Source organism: Peromyscus leucopus, chromosome 23 (assembly GCF_004664715.2).
Source record: "Peromyscus leucopus breed LL Stock chromosome 23, UCI_PerLeu_2.1, whole genome shotgun sequence".
NCBI classification, from domain to species: domain Eukaryota; kingdom Metazoa; phylum Chordata; class Mammalia; order Rodentia; family Cricetidae; genus Peromyscus; species Peromyscus leucopus.
The window spans coordinates 45,819,360-45,844,175 of NC_051082.1; the positions used below are offsets into that span (position 1 = coordinate 45,819,360).

General features: G+C 48.2%; 2 protein-coding genes across 4 annotated transcripts; one reads left to right on the plus strand and one right to left on the minus strand.

Annotated features, from left to right (window-relative positions):
• The first annotated feature begins 4 nt into the window (after positions 1-4).
• Positions 5-13,872, plus strand: Cpsf4 (cleavage and polyadenylation specific factor 4). 3 transcript variants are annotated; one of them, XM_028890326.2, is made up of 8 exons: positions 5-227; positions 3,142-3,192; positions 5,578-5,730; positions 8,216-8,311; positions 8,844-8,937; positions 9,952-10,024; positions 11,476-11,646; positions 13,709-13,872. In XM_028890326.2, the coding sequence occupies exons 1-8, from the start codon at positions 125-127 to the stop codon at positions 13,775-13,777; spliced, it is 810 nt and encodes a 269-aa protein (XP_028746159.1). In that variant the 5' UTR covers positions 5-124; the 3' UTR covers positions 13,778-13,872. The 3 variants fall into 3 exon arrangements, with proteins under 3 accessions (XP_028746159.1, XP_028746160.1, XP_028746161.1); XM_028890327.2 differs by having other exon boundaries at positions 11,551-11,646; XM_028890328.2 differs by having other exon boundaries at positions 11,554-11,646.
• Positions 13,873-15,812: 1,940 nt separating this feature from the next.
• Atp5mf (ATP synthase membrane subunit f) lies at positions 15,813-23,644 on the minus strand. Its single transcript, XM_028890334.1, has 4 exons — positions 23,536-23,644; positions 18,851-18,958; positions 16,574-16,690; positions 15,813-15,968 (listed from the first exon to the last, which is right to left on the minus strand). Exons 1-4 carry the CDS (start codon positions 23,546-23,548, stop codon positions 15,940-15,942), a joined length of 267 nt encoding a protein of 88 aa, XP_028746167.1. The 5' UTR covers positions 23,549-23,644; the 3' UTR covers positions 15,813-15,939.
• Positions 23,645-24,816: the final 1,172 nt, after the last annotated feature.

A 24,816-nucleotide genomic window follows, 5' to 3' on the forward strand; every position in this document is an offset into this window, starting at 1 on the left:
GCATCCCTTGCGGGGCGGCGGTGGCGGCGGGATAAAAGGAGGGGACCGGCGGAGAGTGGAGTGAGTTGGGGAAGGCGGCTGAGAGACGCGAGGAGGAGCCGGGCCGGAGGCCGCCGCCGCCACCATGCAGGAAATTATCGCCAGCGTGGACCACATCAAGTTCGACTTGGAGATCGCCGTGGAGCAGCAGCTCGGGGCGCAGCCGCTGCCCTTCCCTGGCATGGATAGTGAGCATGGGGCCCGGCGGGTGGGCGACGCCGATTCTGACCAGGGGCTTCCCCAACCCGGGGTCACGGGACCCTCACCTCGCCCAGCTCCTCCTTTTCCGTCCTGGGACATCCCCGTGTCACTTAAACTCGGGAGCCCTTTCCTTGGGTCCCTGATCCCGGGGGACTGTTCCCTGGCAATCCTCGGGACAGCAGGGCGGTGTCGGTTGTTCGAGTAGTTCTTCAATGAGTGCGTGTTATCCTTAAGCGGAGCTCCCCTCTCCCACTCTGCTCCTACTAGAGCGAAGCTCTAGAATGTCCCCCATTTTCACCTCTTTGCTCCTTTCTTACTTTCGTCAGAACTAGGCAGTTAGTAGATCTTCACTGCAGTCTTACTTGGGTCTTCTTACTCTTGGGAACTCCTTCCTTGTTCTGGAATTCTTTTTTCTCACTGCTCCACCTCCGGGTCTCTTGCCCCAACACAGGTCCCTGGGGGAACTTCAGCTCAGGCTCCCTCTACTGTCTCTCTTCAGGTGATGGTAGCTTTCCCATGCTGGTGGGATATCTTATGTTTTGGGGAGCAGCTCCAATTCAGACATAACCTGTCTTTGGCCAGGTCGTTCTTGCACACACATTATGTCCACTCTTAAACAGTAGGCGTTCTCTTGACTTGTCAGGGCGCTACCTTGAGACCATGGGACAATACGTGTGGGCAGCTCTTTTCCTCCCACTCCACAAGTCTGTGGAGGTAGGTGCGCAGTAGTAAGCCCCTCACATGACTGTTTTCTTGGAGAGCCAGGGAGGTACATAGCATGGGTATCTCTCCAGCTCAGTTCCAGACCTGGTGGGTGACCTCAACATTCACTTCTATTTTGTGGTTGTTTAGAGTATGTCAAAGCCCAGCAAGGCTACCGACCCTCCTTGCTGGTCCCTGTGACGATGGGGTGGCGCAGCACGCCTTTAATCCCGGCACGCCTTTAATCCCGGCACGCCTTTAATCCCGGCACGCCTTTAATCCCGGCACGCCTTTAATCCCGGCACGCCTTTAATCCCGGCACGCCTTTAATCCCGGCACGCCTTTAATCCCGGCACGCCTTTAATCCCGGCACGCCTTTAATCCCGGCACGCCTTTAATCCCGGCACGCCTTTAATCCCGGCACGCCTTTAATCCCGGCACCCCTTTAATCCCGGCACGCCTTTAATCCCGGCACGCCTTTAATCCCGGCACGCCTTTAATCCCGGCACCCTTTAATCGCCTGAGCAGAGCCAGTGGATCTCTGTGAGTTCGAGGCCAGCCTGGCTACCAATGAGTCCCAGAAAGGCGCAAAGCTACACAGAGAAACCCGCTCGATGAAAAAAAAAAAAAAGAAAACAATGTAAAATCTGCCGTGACCTTAAAGAGGAGCAAGACTAACTTCTAATAGAAAGATCACCTGTACTCTTAGATAATAGTTTGTTTTATTTTGCTATTGAAGTTTCCTGTAGTCTAGCTGCCTGGAATTCCTTATGTAGCTAGGATGGCTTGAACTCCTGATCCTCCTTAACCTCCACTCCCATTCTGTAGTGCTGGGATTGAACCAGAGCTTTGTGCATGCTCAGACTCTACCTGACACATTTCCAGTCTTCGTTTTTTTTATTTATTTTATTTTTTTTGTGCCAAGGCTGACCTAGAATTTACTGTGTAGCCATGCTTTCTTGAACTTGAAATCTTCCACTCAGTTCCCTTCACCCGTACTGGGATTACCAGTGTACACCATCACGCCAGCAATATCTCTACATTCTACCACTTTTACTCTGATCCAGCAGACCTGCCTGCTTCTGTGAAGCTCTGAATTTCTTGAAGTTAGCAAGAGGAAGCACTTGAGTAGTCTTAAGGAATGCCATCTCTGGTTTTGTTTGTTTGTTTGTTTGTTTGTTTTTGTTTTTTTTTTTTTCGGTTTAGTTTTTCAAGACAGGGTTTCTCTGTGTAGCTTTTGGAGCCTATCCCAGAACTCTTGATTTGTAGACCACACTGCCTTACAGCTGCTTGAACTCACAGAGATTCCGACTGGCTCTGAGTTCTGAGTGTTGGGATTAAAGGCGTGTGCCACCACCACCTGGCTGGTTTTTTTTAAAGTTTGTTTTCTGAAAATACACACTGATTGAATCAGTGAAGACTGTTGATGAAGTCAAGAATTGTTCTTCAATCATGGCTGGTGAATTTCTAGATGCAATAGAATAGATGGCCCTGGGCCCACTGACTGCTGCCATATCCTGACTCTATAGTTTTACTGTCCACCCAGAGCTGGCTGCACCATGGGGATGAAAGACCATGCTCCTTTGTAATTCCATGTGAACCTTGCATATTAATGGCTTGCTGTCTTTACTTACAGTATTCTCCTATCTTAGAGGCACCTGCCTGCTCTGGAATTTGTCCCTGTTCAAAGGCCTCATCTACTCATTGTTATTTCCTGTGAGACCATTCATTCTCTCTCTCTCTGTGTCTCATGCTAATGTACCTGTAAATTAACTCTACTGGGAGGTCTGAGCTGGGGGTAATTAACTTATTTCTGTGATCTTGTGATCCTTCTTGCCTTCTCCACCCACTCTTAGATGTCTTGGAAGCTATGGGCTTTTAGGAGGTTCTCAGAAAGAACAATGATGTTTAGTTCCACCATACAGGTCACATTTCACGATTTGACTGAAACAAGTGGTGTTTGCTTTGAGACAGGGTCTCACTGTGTAGCCCTAGCTGGTCTTGAACTTAATATGTAGACCAGGCTAGCCTAGAACTCAGAGATTCACTTGCCTCTGCCTCTTGAGTGCTAGGATTACAGGTATATGCCACCATGCCAGGCATGGGCTTTGTGGGTTTTGCCAGCTCAATACACCCTGGACTAAAGAGTCTCCCATTGGCACCTGGTGTTGGTTGATAACTGGCTCTTTCCTTTTACAGAGTCGGGGGCTGCTGTCTGTGAATTCTTTTTGAAAGCTGCCTGTGGCAAAGGTAAGACAATCTTGACTTCCTCACATCCTTCCTGAGGTACCCTACTTTTCCCCCAGCAGATTTACAGGCCACCAGGTATCTGCTTGTATTGCTCTCCGTAGATAGGTGTCCCTAAATTAAGTTGTGGCTTGGCTAGGCTAGAGGATCTAAACACATGAGCTTGCCTAACTTAGAGGATGCTTTCTTGTGTCATTTTTTTCTTCTCAGACATAGATAAAGGGAACATAGAGCCTTTCAGGAACTTTTCATCTTCCCAGAATTGCATGTGGCCACACACAGTGTTGGAATACAGACTTTTTTTTTTTTTTTTTTTTTTTTTTTTTTTTTTTTTTTTTTTTTTTAAGAATTTCAGTGTGTACAAGCTGTTCCTTAGGTAAAGACTCCATCAATCTTTCTTCTGGGGTCTTGTTGACACTAACTAACCAGACCTCCACAGATGCTATGGGACTCTGGCTATCCATTGATTCATAGGTATTAGTGAGCAGGACCTTATGTGTCATGCATACATCTGGGCATTTTTCTCCCTCTGGGAATTTATTTAGGAAAGTAAATTTTAACCAGAAGCTTGACTAGGGAGCACAAACCTAGAGCAAAGGGATGGTTTGAATGGGTGGATTGGTCTAGTGAGTTTGGGCTCCACAGTACAGTTACTTGCTGCTGAAGTAGAAGCCCCTGGAGGTGATTCAAATAGGTTTCTGGTCAGGACATCACTCCTTCATTGTGTCCTGATCTCATTCCCAAATGTTTGCTCAGCTGTTCTGCCCTCTGACTGTTAGGTAGCTAGACAGATATTGGCAGACTGTTGTTTTTCTCAAACTTCTATAACATTGTCCTTGGCTTCCTCTTGAGTCCATTTTATTAATGTCTTTTATTAATGAGACTGAGAATCCCAAAAGGGACGCCAGGTCCCCAGATAATATGTGTCATACACTATGGAGCTCCTGAAACTCCCCCAGGGACGTGACCATCCATCTTCTGCTACAGAGCCATCCTTAATTCATGACACTATAGCTGTCCCATAGCTGCTAGCCACATACGTGTGCTGACCAATTAAAATCTTTAAGTCTAGTTCTTCAGGCATGCTGCTGCTAACTCGAATGTTCAGCAGTCACATGAGGCTAGTGGCTGCTGTACTGGATAGTGAAAATGTAGAGCATTTCCTTCCACTGTGGCCAGACGTTCTGAGCAGGGCTGGTCTCGTTCGTCTTTCTTAGTCACAGCCTTTTTCTCAGTAGACCTTCCAGCAGTCCTGGCAAGCCATCGGTTACAAGTGTGACATCCCTAGAGGATGGCTCTGTCCCATCCGGGTAGGACACATCCTGCTGCAGAAGGACACTGCTCCTGTTTGTGTATGTCACATCTCTTCAGTTACAAAGCTGACTTTGGTCTTGTGGCTGGAGAGCACTTTTAATAAGACGTGGCCTTCCTGGAGTCCATTCTGCTAATGGTCCTCTTTATCCTGTAAGGCTTATTATTTTTAGGCCCCTTCCAACTTTTCTATTTCTACTAACTGTGTACTACTAGAGCTAGTTTCTGTTTAAGGAACCAACTGATCCCTACCCCAGGCTTATTGTGTATCTGTCTTATACTATATTATGACATGATATTTTAGTGTTTTGTTGTTTTGAGACAGGATCTCACTGTGTAGCCCTGACTGGCCTGGAACTCCCTATGTAGACCAAGGTGGCTTTAAACTCAGAGATCTGCATGCCTTTGTCTCATGGGTACTGGGATTAAAGGTGTGTGTCACAACACCCAGCAGTATTCTAGTTCTGTGGGTTTTTTTGTTTTGTTTTGTTTTTGCTTTTTGGATTTTTTGAGACAGGGTTTCTCTGTAGCTTTGGAGCCTTTCCTGGAACTCACCCTGTAAACCAGGCTGGCCTCGAACTCAGAGATCCACCTACCTCTGCCTCCCAAGTGCTGGGATTAAAGGCGTGCGCCACCACCGCCGGTCTCCAGTTGGGTTTTTCTAAAATACTTTAAACTCAAATACATGGCTATTAAAATATAAAGTGAGGCTAGAGAGATGACTCAGTGGTTAAGAGCACTGGCTGCTCTTCTAGAAGACCCAAGTTCAATTCCCAGCACCCACATGGCAACTCACAACCATCTGTAACTCCCATTCCAGGGCATCTGACACCCTGCCCCACTTTCTGGCCTCTGCAGACACTATGGAAAAATGTGGTGGTTCACAGACAGGCAAAAACACTTGTACGCCCACAAAATGCAGTGTTTACTTGTATACCTCCTAAATCCACATTGCCTTCTCCGAAGACACCTCTGCTGGTTTCAAGTGGTTCAAAGAAGTGTAGGATAACAGCTCTCCAGCAGCCCCTAGGTTAATTTCCAACTGAGCCTGTATATCTCTTCACTCTTCCTTGGCAGGGGGCATGTGTCCATTCCGCCACATTAGTGGTGAGAAGACAGTTGTGTGCAAACACTGGCTGAGAGGACTGTGCAAGAAAGGAGACCAGTGTGAGTTCTTGCATGAGTACGACATGACCAAGATGCCCGAGTGCTACTTTTACTCCAAGTTCGGTAAGGCACATAGAATTCTGGGAGGCTCTGCTGAGAGCCAAGCCCCAGGGGCCCAGTGGCTGCTCAGGGCCCCACTGCACCTCTGTTTCTCCCATCTTTCCAGAAGTTGGACAGAGCCTGGGGGCCTGAGCTGGTTCTTCTGTAAGGGGGAGTTACTGTTCTCTGTGGTAGCTTTATGTCCTCATGGAACTTCAGGGTTTGGAGCACTTTGGGATATTGAGACTTAATAAGGGTCCCAGTGAGTGAGCAAGGAAACTGAGTGGAGACTGTCTTTGCTCATAGCAGCCTTATTTGTAAAATTCACATCTGGCTTGGTCTCTGATCGCCCCCAGCTTGATTTTCTTCCTTCTTTCTGGGAGTATGATCCTAGGTAGTTGTATGGCTATCCCAGCAGTCCTTGTAATAGCAAGTCTGGGGCTGTCTGTCTTCTGGTGGACGTGAACCTTCTCTTCCCATGAAACTAAGATTGCTTTTCACTCTGATGAGAGGTCATGAGGCCCCTACTGTTTGGAGTGGCCTTATGGAGAAGCAGGAGCAGAGCGGAAGTGCTAGGGCTGGCACAGAACTTAGTCTGCAGGGTCTCTGCTCTGGTCTGCTGTTAGTGGTATCTCAGGAAGCTCTGTTGGTCAGCCCAAAGGCTTCTGTGGCCTCCGGCCCTGTATACTGCCAAGAAGAAAGTAATGGTAAGCTGAGTATTGGGCATGTGTTGAGCTTTCAAAGCACTGTTACTAGAGGAGATTTTGGTTGTTCTGGCATCCCAATGTGCTTGGGGTTTGTTCTTACTGTGTTTTTTTTTTTTTTTTTTTTTTAAAGACTGGTTGTTGCTCTGTATTGGTCTGTAATTTACTATATAGACCTGGCTTGTCTTGACTATTTAGTGAACCCCCTACCTTTCTGTCTCCCAAGTGCTGGGCTAACGGGTTAAGAGTCACCATGCCTGCCTTTGGATGCTGGCACCTTAGTTTCATCTCTTTTCTTTCTTTCTTTCTTTCTTTCTTTCTTTCTTTCTTTCTTTCTTTCTTTCTTTCTTTCTTTCTTTCTTTCTTTTTTCTTTCTTTCTTCCTTCCTTCCTTCCTTCCTTCCTTCCTTCCTTCCTTCCTTCCTTCCTTCCTTCCTTCCTTCCTTCCTTTCTGTCTTTCTCTCTCTCTCTCCTCTCTCTTTCTTTCTTTCTTTCTTTCTTTCTTTCTTTCTTTCTTTCTTTCTTTCTTTTCTTTCTTTCTTTCTTTCTTTCTTAATGATATTATTTATCATTGGTGATAACTCTTGCTTGTTTTGCTTTGTTTTTTGAAGCAGTATAATAAGCTGGGAGGCCAAAACGACAGAAATAAGATGCAGGCTTCCTAGCTCCCTGCCTTCTCAAGCTTGTTCCATTTGCCACATTTATCATTACTATCTCACCTGTCACCCATAGCAGCAGGGCCCACCTCTGCAGACTGTCTTGGGGTATCCCTCCATGTCTCTGTTGGCCCCTTTGCTTGCCTGTCCCTTGTAGAGCAGTCTGCCTTGTGCAGATACTGCAGCTACAGCTGTTGGCAGGTGAGCAACACACTTGTGTTAAGGATCCTCTCCCTCTAGGTGTTAAAGGGACAGTCCTTTTCTTGCATGCTAAAATCTTGCTCCAGTGGCCCAGAGTCAGGTAATTGATAAACTAGGGGTATAATGGAGAATTGGTCATGGGAAATGTTTTGTAAGATATGAATTGGCGGGTTGGGGATTTAACTCAGTGGTAGAGTGCTTGCCTAGCGAGTGCAAGGCCCTGGGTTCGGTCCTCAGCTCCTGGGGTGGGTAGGTGGGGGGAGAGATATGAATTGGCTTCAGCAGAGTGATCTGGGAAGGTCCCAGAGGAAAATCCTGAGATGGAGGCTAAGAAAGGACCAGATGTGACTAAGTATTCATCTTGGCAACAGGGAAGTCGTTGTGGCTAGGTGAAGGGCACTGGGTCTATTAGCAAGCAAGTGAGCTGGAGCATTCCTCTGTACTGTAGGTAGAATTATGTGTTAGCATTGATTGCAGAGGGCAGTGTAACGGTGCTTCCTCATGCTGTGGGTCCAGCACCTGATGCTCCTGAGATATGCTGGTCCACACATGGTATCTTCAGCAAGACTTACCCATTGCCACCACAGAGACCCAGCTTTAACTACCATATAGTTCTAATGTTTCTCCTAAAAGTTAGAGTTCCTCAAACCTTCCTATGAGTGACAGCTCATAGATGTAAAGAGTCAGCATAATAGTGATTTCCTGGTCTCAATGGATACACTTAATATCTGGTCCCCCACTACCTTGGGATGCCACAGGCTAAGATGTCCTAGTACCCTCCCAGCAGCAGTGATGTGTGTGGAGGCAGGACTTGTCGTAGCTTCACAGACTTTGCCCTCAGCTGGTACATGAGCAGGCTGCTCCTAGACACTAGAACCTCCTGATCCCTTTGCTTCGGGAGACAGTCCTAGTACAGTTCCATGAAGCTATGTGTCCACATTTCCTGCAGGGGAATGCAGCAACAAGGAGTGCCCCTTCCTGCACATTGACCCTGAGTCCAAGATCAAGGACTGCCCTTGGTATGACCGCGGCTTCTGTAAGCATGGTAGGTGACGGGGCCTTCCTCAGGCCCACCTGATCCCCTAGGCTACCAGATGATCCTCTTGAGGCATCACTTCCCCTATCCTACCTGGCTCAGCAAAACCTGATGTGCTGTGGCCAGTGAGACTTGCTATCTATCTATCTATCTATCTATCTATCTATCTATCTATCTATCTATCTCCCTTGTGGCAGAATCTCACTGTATAGCCCAAGCTCTTTAAACTCAGTTCTCTTCTGTTGGTCTCCCAAGTGCTGGGATTTCAGGTGGGTGCTACCACACCTGCCTGTGGAGCATTTTCCTACCCATCATTTCCCTCAAGCCTCCCAAGGAAGCTGTGAGCATGGTGTTCCCACTTGCATTTTTAATAAGCTCAGCATGGAGAGTCTAGGGTGCTGCACACCTTCCCTGCTGAATGAGACAGGAAGCCAGCATTTGAAGCCACTCTGGTCTAAGCCGGGCTCTGACTGGTAGTGGGACACTTAGGCGTTGCCTCACTGAAAGGAAGTCTGAATGACTTGAATGCTGGGTTTTGCAGGTCCCCTGTGCAGGCACCGGCACACTCGAAGAGTCATTTGTGTGAATTACCTCGTGGGATTCTGCCCTGAGGGACCCTCCTGTAAATTCATGCAGTGAGTATCCTGATAGCAGCTTTGCTGCTGCCCCTCTGGGGACATCCTAGGTGCCCGTCTGGGTAGAGCTGGGAGGTGGGGAGGAGCCACTGCTATGTCTGCTGCTGCTGCTTCTTTTAGAGCCCAAAGGCAGCTCTGCCTAGCCCAGCATTTAACCATCTGTTAGCCGTGGGCCATTGAGGAATCTGGTGAAAGCTATGAGCCCTGTATTCCAGAACAGCTCTCATACAGTAGCCTTTGTGGGAATTAGAGACTCACCTGTGTTGGCCCTGAGTTTGGTGTTCCTTATACAGTAGTTCATGGACCACAGACAGTGGAAGAGAGAGTATGGTTGTTTCCCATATACAACCCCTGAGGTTCAGGGCTTAGTCAGTGGTGTTGGTAGCTGGTGGTACCTGGTCAAGTGCAGAGCCATTTGGACCTCTGAAGCTGGGCTCTTCTTGTACCACAGGATTAGCATCCTTTTTCTGGTCCATAGCCTTGACCTTGAGAGTCTAAGTTCCTTACTAGTTGTGGAACTGGGCTTCTGTCTGAAGTGATAATGGGGACTGAAGAGAGCTTTCCCTTTTACTGCTGCTTTAGTCCACATTCCCAGCCTGCTAGCAGTTGTATAGTTGCCTGATTTGTGTTGTGGTCTCTTGCCTCTTAATGAAGACAAGTGGCCAGTGCTGCTACTGGGTCCTGCTCCTAGATGAAAACCCTGGAGCTTGCATCTGGTCCAGGGATGCCTGCTTGTCACTGAGTAGTACTTCTGTGCATTGTCAGGAGGTCCTGACACTCCAATTAGACTGCATGGGGGAGGGGCTTCCATGCATGCCTCCTCCTGCCCAGCACAAGTACCAGGAAGACCATGCCTTCCTTTAGAGCAGCACTTGCCCAAGGGCACCACCATCCATTCTTTTGTGCCAGTCTCGCCCTGGGTCCTAAAGTTTGGGATGTTTTGCTCAGAGGGTAAGTGTGGCTTTCAAAACACCACCTGGCCTAACCTCATGCCCTGTCATCTTCTCTGACTAGCCCCCGATTTGAACTGCCCATGGGAACTACTGAGCAGCCCCCGCTACCACAGCAGACACAGCCTCCAACAAAGGTATTGTACCTTGGTTGCTCCTGGCCACACGGCCTGCAGACACGGCCTCATTATCCACTCAGTGTGAGGTCTGCTATAAACCCCAGGGGGGGGGGTGTGAGGAGGGTAAAGGGGGAGGCAGGGGAGAGGCGATGTACTCTCTCATTGCAACAGAAAAATCAGAGCGAAGCAGTTTGCTTGTTTTAGAAATGGAGGGCAGCAAGCCCCAGAGCAGGTGGGAGATGGGTCCATGTAGCAGAATCACTGTAAACATGCACTGTGCAGTTCTGGCTCTGGTGTCTGCCTTGGGAACTGAGCCAGGGCACAGGGACTGGGCCCACATTGGCTGTTCTTGCTTCTGAGCCAGAACCTTCCCTTTACAAAGGAAGAAACTTGACCTCCTGGAGGGAGGGATTTACCTGATGGGTTACTGTCAAGCAGTGGCAGAAATAAGAGCATGACCAAGATTGACTGATAACTGGTTAGTGTCTCCATGGCTCCAGTGGGGATTACTGTCACTATCAGGAATAAAAGATTAGCCAGCCCCACAATCTAGTCAGTGTTTATCCCTAAGCACAAGGAAAGAGGAAGTGCCATGGATAAACAGGGGTGTATAGTAGTGTTCAAACCAGGGTACCCTGGGCTTGCTGACAGGAGTGGGCCCAGAGGAAGGGCTGGCCTACATGACAGGCAGGGCACCTGTATATAAGCTGACTACACTGCAGAAGCCTTACTTCGGCTGGCTGGCTTTAAGTCAGGAACCATGTCCCCTTTCAGTCCTTCCACTGCCAGAGCCTAAAGGGGCCTGCACAGACCCCCACCCTTGGGAGATGGTGGCACCAAGCAAATCAGACTTCCTGAGGAAAGCCAGGCAGTCCCTGGCACAAGTGCAGCTTATAGCCTGGGGGTTCCTAGCTCTAGCCTGACATTTCCTGGGTCAGAGCCAAGATCCCTACTGGTTGGAGGTGCCTAGCTCTGGAATCCCCACCTAAGAGCCCCACTCCCCTTTCCCATGTGACTCCCTAGAGGAGGGCCCTCTCAGCCCCTAGACTGCAGGCTAGCGTGTCAGGCTCCAACTTTTTTTCTGTGACTGTTGCTCGCCGTGTAGGCTGCTAAACATCTGGCTGAACCAAGCGTTCATCCTGACCTGAAGCTAGAACCTCAGAAACAAAAGTAAGGCCTGATCATGCCCTCACCCCACTGCCCAGAGACTTCCTCTCGTCTCCTCCATGTTTTCTTTTCTACTTTTGGTTCTTGTCTTTGTGTGTCTGCATGGTGTTTTTTCAGACAGCAGCTCCTGCCATCATCACCAGAACTTTCTTTTCGGCCCACTCTCCTGGGGCAGGCCATTGCAGAAGCCCTCTTCCTGCTGGTCGTGCGGGAGAGGTCCTGTCCTCTTTTTTTCCGTCCCCATTGGTAGTCCGCGTGCACGTGTTTTCCGCAGTAAAACCGTGTTGTGTAACTCTTTCCAGCAAAGTAACAATCCGCCATTACAAAGGTCGTCCTCCTTGATCCAGTTAACGAGTCAGAACTCTTCTCCCAACCAGCAGAGAGCCCCGCAGGTCATTGGGGTCATGCAGAGTCAAAACAGCAGTGCAGGCAACCGGGGACCCCGGCCGTTGGAGCAGGTCACTTGCTACAAGGTGAGTCCCTGGGGTAGGGGTGGGGGTCATTGGGGGACAGGGCAGGGTCTTCAGTTAGTGGTCATTCCCTCACTCCTCGGATGTGTGGTTATGGTTGAACATTGCTGGTTTGAAGAGTAAAGGTGGGCCTCCACTGTGGTGGCTAGTCACCATCTCCTTCCTGCACTGACTAGACAGGTGGAGGAAGGTACACACACGCTGGTGAATGAGTGCACTGTGCTTTGACATGAGAATTTCTAAAGGGTAGAAGAACAAAATGGAAATGCTTCAGGGTAGAGTGATGCTCAAAGCAGCCCATGTGTGCATGGCAAAGGCACAGGATAAAGCTTTGGGCCCACACTGGCAGGAATTGAATTAGGAGCACAGCCCAGCCTATACAAGAAATGAACTCTTGGTGATAGGCCCAGAGTCTCATGAGAGTCTGTAGTTGCTTGCTAGGCCTTACACGAGTTTGGACTTGTGTTTGCATCTTTGAGAGCTAAAAAGTTAAAAGCTTGAGGGTGTACCACTGTATCTGACAGGAACGAGCCCTCATCCTCTGAGGGATGTGTCCACAACTAGACTTCTGAAGGATGAACATGTGATTAAAAAATCACAAAACATGCTGGGAAATGTTCGCATGGTGAGTCAGTAGTGACACCCACAGAAATAGACGTATGAGGACTTCAGGTGTGGGAGGCGGCTCAGTGGGTAAGACATTTGTAACCATGGGTACCAGAGTTTGATCCTTAGCACCTATGTGCATCCCAGGTGGGCATGGCAGCTTGCCTACCCAGCTCACTAGTGAAGACAAGATCCTGGAGCTAGGTGAGCCAGTCAGTGAGCTCTAGGCTCATTTGAGACCCTGCCTCTGAAGTAGAGAGAAGGAACACTGTCACTTTGGGGCCTCCACACATGGGCAAACACACATGTATGTAAGAATGCACACACACGCACACATGCACACACATGTACTCTTAGAGCAAGCCTAATCTATCCTTTCTATGTAATACTTTAGGATCATTCCATGGCTGTGCGTGAAAGTCTGATTGATCTTTTTCAGAGGCTACATAACCACAGCTTATTTCACCAGGTCTGTTAAAAGACAAATTATTTATGGCTGTTGTTCCTAACAATAGCACTGATTTGAACACTTTGGCGTTAGTTAATTCTTATCTGATGTCCACTGGCATCTGCTTTTTGCTGGCTTGTGAGTCATAGGGTGTTCATACACATTGGCCTTAGGCAGTGCTATACAACCAGGCATTGTTACCCTGCTCTGTCCTGGAGAAGTTTCTTTTCCTGGAGGAAGGGAAGGAAGTGGTAGCACATGCCTTTAAACCCCACACATGGGAGCCAGAAGCAGGCAGATCTGAGAGATCTGAGTTCAAGGCCAGCCAGGGCTACCCGATGTGAGACCTTCAAGTGCTGGATACTGACAGACTGCCACTAAGGAAGCCAGGGCTGAGTTGTCATGGGCATGGGGACCTAATGGAGAATCAGCACAGAATTGTGGTCCCTTGCAGTCTCCTGCTCTTTTGTTCAGTGTTAGACCAGGGCTGCTGTTCATTTCTGGATAATTCTCTCTTGAGGCAGTAGAAGAACGGGCACTACAGGGTTAGTTACAGCTCTGTCAGGTGACACGACCAGCTATGCCTTCTCCAGGTTGAGGGACTGAGATTGCTCTGGCCCTGTGGTCAAAGCCTGTCCTCAGGTAGTTTGGAAATGTATACAAGATCCAGGGGGAAAGCTTCGGACCCACCCTCAGTGTTCTCAGCAATGGCTCCCTGAACTGGGGCAGGAGCCTGGAGTTTCTTTCGGGTTGGTCCGTCCTATCTTTTCTAGGAACCCCAGACATTGGCTCACAGGTAAGGTGATTGGCCTGCCCTGTGGAGGGGCAGGTGGGGAGCTCCTGGGTGCTGTGGGAGCCTGGTGGGCAGGCCTGGGTCCAGTACAGGTGCAGTGGGGCTGGGGAGCTGCTCCCTGTGTCGGCCCCGTTGCCTCTTCTGAGCTTCTTCACAGGCACTGCCTTAGATAGCATGCCAGTTCTCATGCTTTTCTCTTTCCTTCCCTCCTGTTCCAGTGTGGTGAAAAAGGACACTACGCCAACAGATGCACCAAAGGGCATCTGGCCTTTCTCAGTGGACAGTGACAGCAGCCGGAATCTGGAGCAGCCTGAGAGCCCTGCTGTTGGGAACAAGCACTTAGCTGCTGAATGGAGTGCTGGCAGGACTTTGGCTAGAGCCGCAGCACACGTGCCAGGGCACATTTGATGGGCCATGTCTGTCCTATCATTTTGCTGTAATCTTTTTTTTTAAAAGAAGGGACGTGTGCTTCATTTGGGTCCCCTGGGCCAGTTTGCTTGGACGTCAGTGCCTCACTTTTCTTTTTTTTTGAACTCCCTGCACACTGCCCTCTTGGACAGAAGCTGGGAAGGGCTGTGCTTCTTTCTTGGTCTTGTGTGGAAGATGGCCAGCAGTCCCCCGCAGGGCCTCATTAGACACCAGCACCTGGAGAGGAGGATGCGTGGATCCTATGGGGCTGCGACCAGGTCAGCCTGCTTTCTCCATGTCCAGCTGAAGCCTCAAGCTGTGCCTATGTGACTTGAACAGGGAGCCCTTCCTGACAGACAGACCTGGAGCATCCACTGCCTGGCCTGGCCCTGGTGTCAGGCCCCCAGGCTGAGCAGCTTTTCTGGGCTTGCTTTCTCGTGGAGCCCCTACCTGACTGTGCTTCGGGTACACCTTCAGCCAGTGCTGCAGACCACCTTAAATAGCTGACCCACCTGATCTGCGCCTACCTCCTGCCAAGCAAGCTCTGCTGTCACTCAGACCCTGTGGCATGCAGAAGCCACCCATCCTTGAGCCTAGAAAATGTGAATCTATCACCTGCAACCTGCTGGGCGAGTGGGCCTATCTAAGTTCAGTTACAAGAATACTTTTTATGAAGTTGATTAAAAAGCTTGTTTTTTAGCCTACGTTTCATTACTTTAGGGACTTAGCATATTATACCTCGTTACCTTTGATGACACCTAGTCCTCCAAGCCAGGCCTAGCTCTATCCCCATTCAGGTAGGCTCTATGCATTGAGTATTCTCCATTCCTCTCCTCCACTCGCATAAGGAATTGGCTTGGCCTTAAATCTTGAAGAGGCAGCAATGGGGAGTGCCGCAGGGAGAGTGGAGTGCTGGCTTTAGGCAGGCTGGTACCTTACCACCCATCCACAAAGTCTTAACTCGAGCCATTTTACCAGTACGCTGGTAGTCCTCATGAGAAAGGAGGGTTGGAAGACATTCAGGCTATCTATCCCCAAATCCCCCACATTGTTAAAATGTCCAGGAGTGGGCTGGAGAGATGGCTTAGTTATAAGCACTGGCTGTTCTTCAGAGGCCCCTAGTTGATTCCTAGCACCCACAACCACTTGTAACTCCAGTTCCCTGGCTTCTGTAGTATCAGGAACACAAATGGTCCAGATAATAAGTTGTGTGTGTATGTGTGTATATATACATACATACATACATACATACATACATACATACATACATACACATACATACATAGGGCGGGGGGCAAATACCTATACACATAATTTAAAATTGTAATTTAAAAATATTTACTGCTCTTACAGTACCTGTGTTTTATTCCCAGAACCCAAATGGCAGCTAATAACTAGTTCCAAGGGATTCAATAATCTTTGTGGGCACCAGGCACATGTGATGTGCATACACACACACACACACACATATATATATATATATATATATATACATACATACATGCAGGGAAAATACCCGTGCACAAAATTTCTTTAAAAAGCCAGGTGTGGTAGCCCACATCTTTGATCTATCACTTGTGAGGCAGAGGCAGGCTGGTTCTTTGAGCCCAGCCTGGTCTGCGTGGTAAATTTCAGGACAGCCAGAGCTAAGTAGAGACTCTGTCCCCCAAAAGAAAAATTGTCATGAGTCAGGGCCCATGCTTTGTTTTGCCTGCCAACCAAAGGCCACAGCACCTCTAAACAGCCACAGTGCTTATGGCAGAGGACAGACCTCTTGGGCAGTTGAGCCCCAGATGACATGCTACCCACAGTGAGCTGGGACACAATCCCAAGCAACACAGCGGTGTACAGAGCCAGTCATGGGCTGTGTGACAAAGGAACAGAAGCACAGAACATAATACTCCAGGCAAGCAGTGCATGAGCCAGTCACCTTTTATTGGACACTAGTTCTTATGAAGACTCAGCCACAGTTGGATTCATGAATGGGAGTAGGGCAGGCGGTTGTGTTCCGGGGTGCAGTGCCCTCCACAGTGACCCTTCTTCAGTGGTACTTGCGTCGCCGCTCATGTTCTAAAGTTAGGAAAAACAGTCTCCCACTATGTGTTCCAGTGAAAGCATAGGCGAGTGATGGCAACAGTTCACAATCAGCGAATCCTTAGGACCTGCCATCTGGCTAATTTTCTCCCATGTGAGATGCCTAAACTGGTTTCCTTAAACTAGCAGTGTTGCCCAGGTCCAATGAGACTGGCAGGAGCTGGTGCTGTGAGAACAGCTGTGAAATCAACAGAGGCTGCTGTTCCCAGTCTCCCATCAGGTTTCACCAGCCCAGGCCTGAGACAGGAATAGCCGTGCTGTGCCAGACACTGGGTCATACTATTCAGCCCACTGCCTCCTTCTTCACATTGGCTGCCAGGAAGACATGCCAGCTTTCAGCATTGTATATTATGCTTCCCAAACGCTAAACTTTAGCCTAATTCCATCTTATCTTTCCTGTGATTTTTTTCATAAGCTCCTCACTTAAAATGGTATCATACATGCCACATGACTGTAACTTCCTTTCAGGCTGAAGAAAGGGTAAGGAGCATCCCAAAGCTCCACTGCTGATTGTGGATTGCCACATCTAACAAATCCAGCATCCTGGGTAGCAGGAAGCTGAGTCATGTCACAGCACTTACTGAGTTCCTTGTAAGAAAGGCAGTAGCTGAAAACCACGTAGGCTGCCAGCACCATGGTAATCCCCGAGATGCTGCCTTTCCGCACGTTGATGTACTTGTTGTAATACCGGTCAGAACCTGCAACAGAGGAGGCGCTTGCTGCCAATAATGCAGTGTACAGTGGGATTGCGGGGGCTCTCACAGCAACCCACCCTACATTTACTGATGATGGTGGACAGCACAAATGCCCTGTGGGGTTCTGTCCCCATGACCCAAGACTAGCCCTAGAGCTAAGGCCCATTTTAATAGGGCAGCTACACTTTCTTTGGCTTTAGCCTTATAAATTTGGCTCAGCTTGTTAATCTTTGCTCCCTACTTCACCCCCACCTCCAGCCTGGGGACCCTCTTATTCTAATTCTGCCCCAGATTCCAACCCCCAATAAGGGCTACTTCACCAGAGCCAGCTAGGTTGACTAATGAAGCCCTTCATGACAGCACTGAGTGCCTTAAATATAAGCAGCCAGGTGCATTCACCAGAGAGGGTATAAACATACTCTAGTTAGTGAAAAAGAATGAACAAGGTGAGATGGTCCACTGTGGGTAGAGGCAGAAGGATCACAAGTTCAAAGTTATCTTCAGTTACAAACTGAATTTGAGACCTGCTTACCCGAGACCCTGTCTCATAACAAACAAAAAAGGCACCTCAGAGGTAAAGCGGGGGGATCTCTTGAGTTCAGACCAGCCTGCTCTACAAGTTTTATTGCAGTCACAGCTATATAGTGAGATCCAAACAACAACAAAACGGAATGTTTTGATAGGCATTATTAAAAGTTTAAAATTCCAAGGATTGCCCAGGAGGAGCTATAACCATAGGCCACATTAATTTCCTGGACAGCTGTAAATAGACATGGGGGTAAAAGGTAGAATATTCTGAGGGCAGAACTGGAGGGAAAGCCTCAAGACCAAGCCACAGGAATGACAGCATGGGGTGGCCAGATTAGGAAAATACATCCCTTGAGGAGGCCAGAGGCCATGCATGACTCCACTGAAGATCTGGCCAGTCCTGTACTTACTATGTGCACAGGCCTCAAGGATGCGCCGTTTGAAATGTTTAGGAAGGCTTGAAGAAGGATGAGCATGGTACAGGCTGGTGACCACCATGATTCAAACTCATTTTCTTCTCAAGTCTTTGTTTTGTTTATTTATAATTTTTCTTTTTGAGACTAGAGTCTCATGTATCACAGCCAACAAATTTGGTAAAGGTGACAATGAACTCTAGATCCTCCTGCCTCCAGCTTCCTAGTGCTAGAAGTACAGGTGTGTGTAAACACATCTGGTTTTTCAGTTTCCTCCAAGACAGAGGCACTGATCCAAAGCAATAAATTTATTTTGAGCTGGGCATGGTGGCACCATTACTTGGGAGGCTGAGGTAGGTTCAAGGAAAGTTCAAGGCTAGTTCATGGCCTCAAAAGATGCAAAACATTTCCTGGGCTGAAACATCTCAGAGCTCACCTTTGTTGTTTTTATGTGTATGCATGCAAATGGCGTGTGCATTTTCCCGTTCACAGATGTGAGAGAAAGTGTGTGGAGGCAGAGGTCGGCGTCAGGTAGTTATTGGTCTCCATGTTTTGAGACAGGTGGCTCACTGAACTTGGAGCTGACCAGTTAGCTAGACTAACTAGCAGCCAGTGAGCTCCTGGGGAGGGATCCTCCTATCTCTGCCTCTCAGTGCTGGAACCACAGGCACACACTGCTTTTTTTGTTTGTTTTTTTGAGACAGGGGTTCTCTGTGTAACAGCCTTGGCTGTCCTGGAACTCGCTCTGTAGCCCAGGCTGGCCTCAAACTCACAGAGATCTGCCTGCCTCTGCCTCTGAGTGCTGGGATTAAAGGTGTGCGCCACCACCACCGCCGGGCCACACAGAGCTTTTAACACGAGCACTGGGAACCAAAACTCACATCTTCATGCTTGCACAGCAACCCCATCACCCACTGAGCGGTTGCCCTTCCCACATAGTCAGCCTCTGTTTTATTTTGTTTAGAATTATCTCTGTGTAACAGCCCTGGCTGTCCTGGAACTCTCAGAGATCCAGGTGTGCTCCACCATTCCCAGCTTCACAGTCAGCCTTTGATAGGCTCACGCAAACACAGAAATTCAGGAATTAACCACCATCATCGTCCCCTCTACAAAACCAACAAATCTCAGGACAGAAAGGCCTTTATCAGCCAGACTACCTCACCGCAAAAAGAGACCGGAAGACAAGAGCACTGCTCTTGTCCTCACACCCCGAGACACTGACCTCTCTGAATGGCCCCCACAATGCCGCTGGGGGTGAAATTCCGCATCATTATCCAGCTTGGCAGCTCTCCAAGTTTAACCTCCATGAGCTTCTTATCCTTCAGTGGCACTGCAAGAAAAACAAAACAAAAACACTGACGAACCTTTCAGCAACACACACACAGCACTCTTCCATGTACCATTTCAACTGCTCTTGCAGGTATATGAAGCACACAGATGCTGCCCATCAGTCATTTTCTGAATAAATATATCAACCAAAACCACTAGTGTAGGCCTAAGCCTATGTGATAGAGCTGTTTAGTAAAAGCTTTAAACACCAAGGGCTGGAGAGATGGCTCAGCAGACAAGAACTCAGAGGACCTGGATTTAATTCCCAGCATCCACATGTCAGCTCCTAACAGTCTATAATCCAGTCACCTTCTGGTCTCCTCTGGCACCAAGCATGTTATGTGGTGTACAGACATGCACATAGGCAAAAGTACCCATACACCTAAAAAGTAAGATTAAAAAAGAAAAAAAGCTTTATAAACCGACAATATGTCTAATAGCTTACTGAGAATGACTGTAAAGAAGAGAGCTAAGGGCCACAAAAAAGAATAAAATGGAGGGGGTTGATAGAGCACTTGCCTAGCAAGCTCAAGTGCCTGGGTTCGATCCTCAACTCCAAGGGGGGAAAAAAAAGAATAAAATGGAGAGCAGCATAGAGCACTATAAAGCTAACATTTAAGTCAAGCATGGTGGCACACACCTGTAATCCCAGCTCTTAAGAGGTGTGGACACGATGATCAAGATATCAAAGTGTGAACTACAAACAAAACTGTCTCAAAAAAATAAAAATCACACTGGAGAGATGGCTCAGAGGTTAAGAGCACTGGCTGTTTCTTCCAGAGGTCCTGAGTTCAATTCCCAGCAACCACATGATGGCTCACAATCATCTGTAATGAGATCTGGTGCCCTCTTCTGGTGTGCAGGCAAACATGCAGGCAGAACACTGCATATATAATAAATAAATAAATTCCTAACATTTGCCTTCCTTTTTCATTTACTTGAAAGATGTATTTTTAATTATGTGTGTGTCAGGTATGTACACATAAGGAGCTGTAGTTACAGTGGTTTGTGAGGCACGTTATGTGGGTGCTGGGAACCAAACCCAGGTCCTCTAGACCTCTACAAGAATAACAAGTGTTCTTAACCACCAAGCCAACCTCCCAGTTCTGACGACCTTCAGTCGTCACACAGAGTTAATGATCACCCCACGGTGAGAGGAACCCATACACTGGAAGGAAGCGAATCAAATCTCACAACTTGTCTCCATGCTCTGGAAACCAATCTCAGGATAGGTCTGTCCAACTCCTGGGGATCTGTGCCTGAGAACATCCAAGGGTTTGGAGGAGAACCGACTCCCACAAATTGTTCTTTAACTTCCACATGCACGCTGTGGCATGAATATGCTTGCACACACAAAATATTGTTAACAAAAAATAATTTTGAAAAGCTGAGCATGGTGGTGCATGCCTTTTATCATCCCAGCACTCTGGAGACAGGCAGGTATATCTCTGTAAATTCAAGGCCAGCCTACATAGTAAGTTCCAGGACAGACAGGGCTTCATACAGAGACTGTGTCTCAAAATAAATAAATAAATAAATAAATAAATAAATAAAATAAAAAGATTTATTTTAATGAAGTTGGAGAGATAGTTCAGTGGTTAAGAACACTGGCTGCTCTTCCAGAGGATCCAAGTTTAATTCCCAGCATTCACATGGCAGATCACAACTGTCTGTAATTCCATTCCAGGGGCTCTGACACCATCAGACACACATGCAGGCAAAATAACAATGCACATAAAATAAAAATAAAATCATTTAAAACTTTTACAAAATATTTATTTTTATTATATGTACTTGAGTATTTTGCTTGCATGCATGTATGTACACCATATTCATGCCTGGTATCCAAAGAGGTAAGAGGAAGGCATCAGATGCCCTGGAACTGGAGTTACAGATGAATATGAACCATGTGGGAGCTGGGAACCAAGCTCTGGTCCTCTGCAAGAGCAACAAGTGCTCTTAACCACTGAGACATCCTAGACAACACCCCCATTCCCAAATCTTATGTGCTTCTAGTAACTGTTACTTCCCTCACTTAAAAAAAAAAATCAATACTTAGGAGGCATAAACTCCAATTCCTTTACCAGAGTAACAGTGAATAAGTCAGGTTATGTGAACTGATCTTATTCAAGTGCCCCAGAGGAAATCCAGATGCCCAGCTCACATCAACGGAGTCCTGCATTGTGGGCCAGCGATTTTGTTCCATTATCTTTGTTTCTTGAAACAAGGTCTCTCTCTATAGCCCTGGCTGTCATAGAACTTGATATGCAAATCAAGCTGACCTTGAACTCAAGAGATCTGCCTGCCTTTGCCTCTAGAGAACTGGGATTAAAAGTATGTGCAGTAAGGCCAGCCTGGTCTACAGAGCTGGTTCTGGGACAACTAGGGCTGTTACACAGAGAAACTCTGTCTTGAACCTCCCTCCCTGCAAAAAAGTATGTGCAGTGGTTAAAACCCTGGAAAGCTGTTTTCTGATCTCTATAGTTTCCTTATGGCTCTTCTGTGTGTGCGTGCGCGCACGCGCACACACACACACACACACACACACTCTCTCTCTCTCTCTCTCTCTCTCTCTCTCTCTCTCTCATGTGACACCATGCCCTGTCTATTAGTTTTTTGTTTTTTTTTTTTAAAGACAGGGTCTTACAAGCTGGAATTAAACTTGCTGCTGTGTACCACGGATGTTGTTGGATACCTGATCCTGCCACCTTCCAAATGCTAGAATCACAGGTTTTATGTGGTGCTGGTGGTAGAACCCAGGACTTTGTGCATGCTAGCCAAGCACTTTACCAACAAAGCTATAACTCTATTACCCAGCCCCACATATCTTTCTTGAACTAAATTATCTTTTGGTTTGAGACAGGGTATTTCTATGTAGTACTGAATGGCCTTAAACTTATGGCCGTCCCCCTGCCTCACCTCTCCAAGTGCTAGAATGACAGTTGTGCATTACCACCTCCAGCTAACTAAGTGTACTAAACTTTTTAGTCCTTAGTCCAAAGGGCTCCTCACACTAATCATCTACTTATTAAATAAGATCGAAAACTTCAAGCCTGGTATGGTGGTACACTGCCTTTGATTCCAACACCCAGGAGGCAGAAGCAGGGAGATTTCTTTGAGTTCAAGGACAGCCTGGTCTACATAGTGAGTTCTAGGACAGTAAGGGCTATTTAGAGAGAACCTGTCTTAAAAAAAAGAGGGGGGCAGGGAGCGCCAAATTTAAACTTTTTTTTTTTTTGAGAATGGTCTACTTATAGCCCAGGCTGGCCTTAACTTGGGGAATCCTTCTTCAACCTCTTAAGCAGTCTCATCAATGCTCTTCACACTGTCTTCTGAAAACACTGTGCACTAATAATCCCTGGCATTTTACAGATAGAACGGCTTCTAAAGCCCTGGGCGGTGGTCCCAGCACTTGGGAGGCAGAGGCAGGCAGATCTCTGAAATTGAGGCCAACCTGGTCTACAGAGCGAGTTCCAAGATAGCTAGGACTACACAAAGAAACCCTGGTCTTGAAAAGCCAAAAACCAAACCAGTCAAACAACCAAACAAAAAAAACCTCAGCTTCTTCACACTCCATTTTTAGACACCTCACCCTTTCATCTTTGCAGGCTGAGATAAAGAATACAGGAACAAGCTGAGCACAGCGGCATAGGCCTGTCATCCTAGCACTCAGAAACAGAGGCTAACAACAGAGGCTGCAAGTTCAGGGCCAACCTGGGCTACAACGGAGAAACCCTGTCTCAAAGGGAGGGGAGGAGACAACCGTGAAATGGCTAGCTGACTATTGGAGTTTCATCCCAGGAAGGGAAGCCACTCCTCAAAGTTGTCCTCTAACCGGCTGCACACAAGCTCCAGCACTCCCTTGACCATACCTAGACACACACATCATACACATAATATGTAACTCCAGCAATGCACAATGATGTACGAGTGTAACGATTAACACGCGCGTGTTAAAGGAACGCTTGCTTGTCTGTCACATGGAAATCTTTGCGAATGAATCCCATTTACCAAGAGGTCCCGCCAACCGAGGTCTGAATCCCAACTAGGCTCTCAGGACTTGTGACCTTGAACAGGTCACTTCACCTCGGTAGGCGTGTTCAAATGAAGCGTGTGTAACATAATGTGTCCGGCCCCATCCGAGGCAACTGCTGCTCCTGAACCTTAATTTGAACCTCCGCTCTGGGACGGACAGGCGCTGCCGTGCCTACAAGTTCAAGCGCCCCCGGATCTGCGTCGCAGGAGGAAAAAAAAGCAGCAGCTTAGTCCTCAGCGGAGAGGCAAACACATGGTTCCCGGCAGCGCAGGTGCAGGCCCGGAGAAGCCGCTGCAGGCTGCCTCGGCCTTCCACCGCCCGGCCCTGCGGTGCACAGCCGTAATCCGCCGCAGAGTGCACGGAGGCGGGCGCGCACCGCAGACCCTCGGAGCGAGTGTCCAGCGCGCCTCAAGGGAGGCCGCGGTGAAGTCCCCGGGAGAAGGGCAAGTGTCCCCGCAGCCCTCCTCACCCCACCGTGGCCCTGGATCCTGCGCCCAGCTCGGGCTTCTAACCCCGCGGCCAGGCAAGAGCCGACGACTCACCGACCGACGCCATCTTGCAGTCCCGGTGTCCGCAAAAACCCTGCTGGGCGCGAGGGCTGCTGGGAAGGGAGTAAGCCCCGGTGCGGGCGCGGGGAGCGGAGGCTCGCCGGAAGTAGGTCGCCCTTAGGCGGGGCGTGGAACTCGAGGGTGCCTTGAAGGGGAGGGCACCTCCTTAGAGAGGAAAGTCCACGCGGACCCTGCCTTTTGGGACCAGACGGAAGAAAAGAACAAAAGGGAAATAGGACATTCTGGTTTTTTGTCCTCTGCCTTTGGATCTGAGAAATGAGAGAGAGAGAGAGGGGTTAGAGATGTGGCCCAATCCTGAGTGCTCAAGGCTCTGGTTTCATTCCATGCTGTAAAGAAAAAAAGAAAAGCAGAGAAGTCTTGAAGGCAGGAACATTTCGTGCCCTCCCCAATTCCTTTTACCCGCTATTCACTGGGCTCTGACCCCAGACTCCTCTGGAGTTCCACTCAAGATGCTTACGTGGTTTCCATGATGATTGCAAAGACTGACCTTCTAAAGCTCATAAAGGTAGTTTATCTGACCAACAGAAGAAAGTTCAGGCTCAAGCTGTGTTCGGGCCAAGGTCAGGCTACCATATGGCTACAGGCAATTATCTTACCACTAATTCCCAACTTTGGGCATTCTCTTTTCCAACCTTGGATACAGCAAAACTGTATGAAATGACAGAGTCAGTCTGGTATGTGTTCTAGGTTGGCTTCGAACTTTCCTCCAGCCTCAGCATCTCAAGTGTCGGGATTACAGGTGTGCACTACCTATATAAACTGACATGACTGCTCCATGGTATGATTAAGGTGAAGGGGTTTTTGTTGTTTTGTTTTGATGTGTATGGGTATTGCCTGCGTGTATGTCTGTATACCACATGCATGCAGGGCCCACTGAGGTCAAAAGAGGGCACTGGATCCCCTGGAGCTGGAGTTGTGAGCTCTTATGTGGGTCGTGGGAATCATACCTGGGTCCTCTGGAAGAGTAACAAGTGCTTTTAACTATTTAGCCATCTTCCCAGCTCCCATAGGGGGAAGGTTTTTATTGTAGACGCGCGTGTGCGAGAGAGAAAACAGCCATCTGGTAGAGTCCAAAGTGGAGAGAGAAATAGACTGAACATGGCCAACAAACTGGATATGGCCAGGGCTATTTGTGTGAGAGAGGAGGGGATAAGAGAATAGAGAAACCAGTGAAGCCAGGCTGTGGAGGTGCACTCCTTTAATTACTCGGGAGGTAGAGGTGGATCTCTGAGTTTGAGGCCAGTGAGGACATCC

Excerpts from the sequence above, each read along its gene's own strand:
- Atp5mf (XM_028890334.1), bottom strand. Across the intron at positions 16,691-18,850 it reads TGTGGGGGCCATTCAGAGAG|GTTCTGACCGGTATTACAAC; the intron begins GTCAGTGTCTCG and ends CCTCTGTTGCAG. Across the intron at positions 15,969-16,573 it reads CCTTTCTTACAAGGAACTCA|AACATGAGCGGCGACGCAAG; the intron begins GTAAGTGCTGTG and ends TCCTAACTTTAG.
- Cpsf4 (XM_028890326.2), top strand. The coding sequence starts at position 125 with ATGCAGGAAATTATCGCCAGCGTGGACCACATCAAGTTCGACTTGGAG. Across the intron at positions 10,025-11,475 it reads AGACACAGCCTCCAACAAAG|CAAAGTAACAATCCGCCATT; the intron begins GTATTGTACCTT and ends AACTCTTTCCAG. Across the intron at positions 11,647-13,708 it reads AGCAGGTCACTTGCTACAAG|TGTGGTGAAAAAGGACACTA; the intron begins GTGAGTCCCTGG and ends CTCCTGTTCCAG.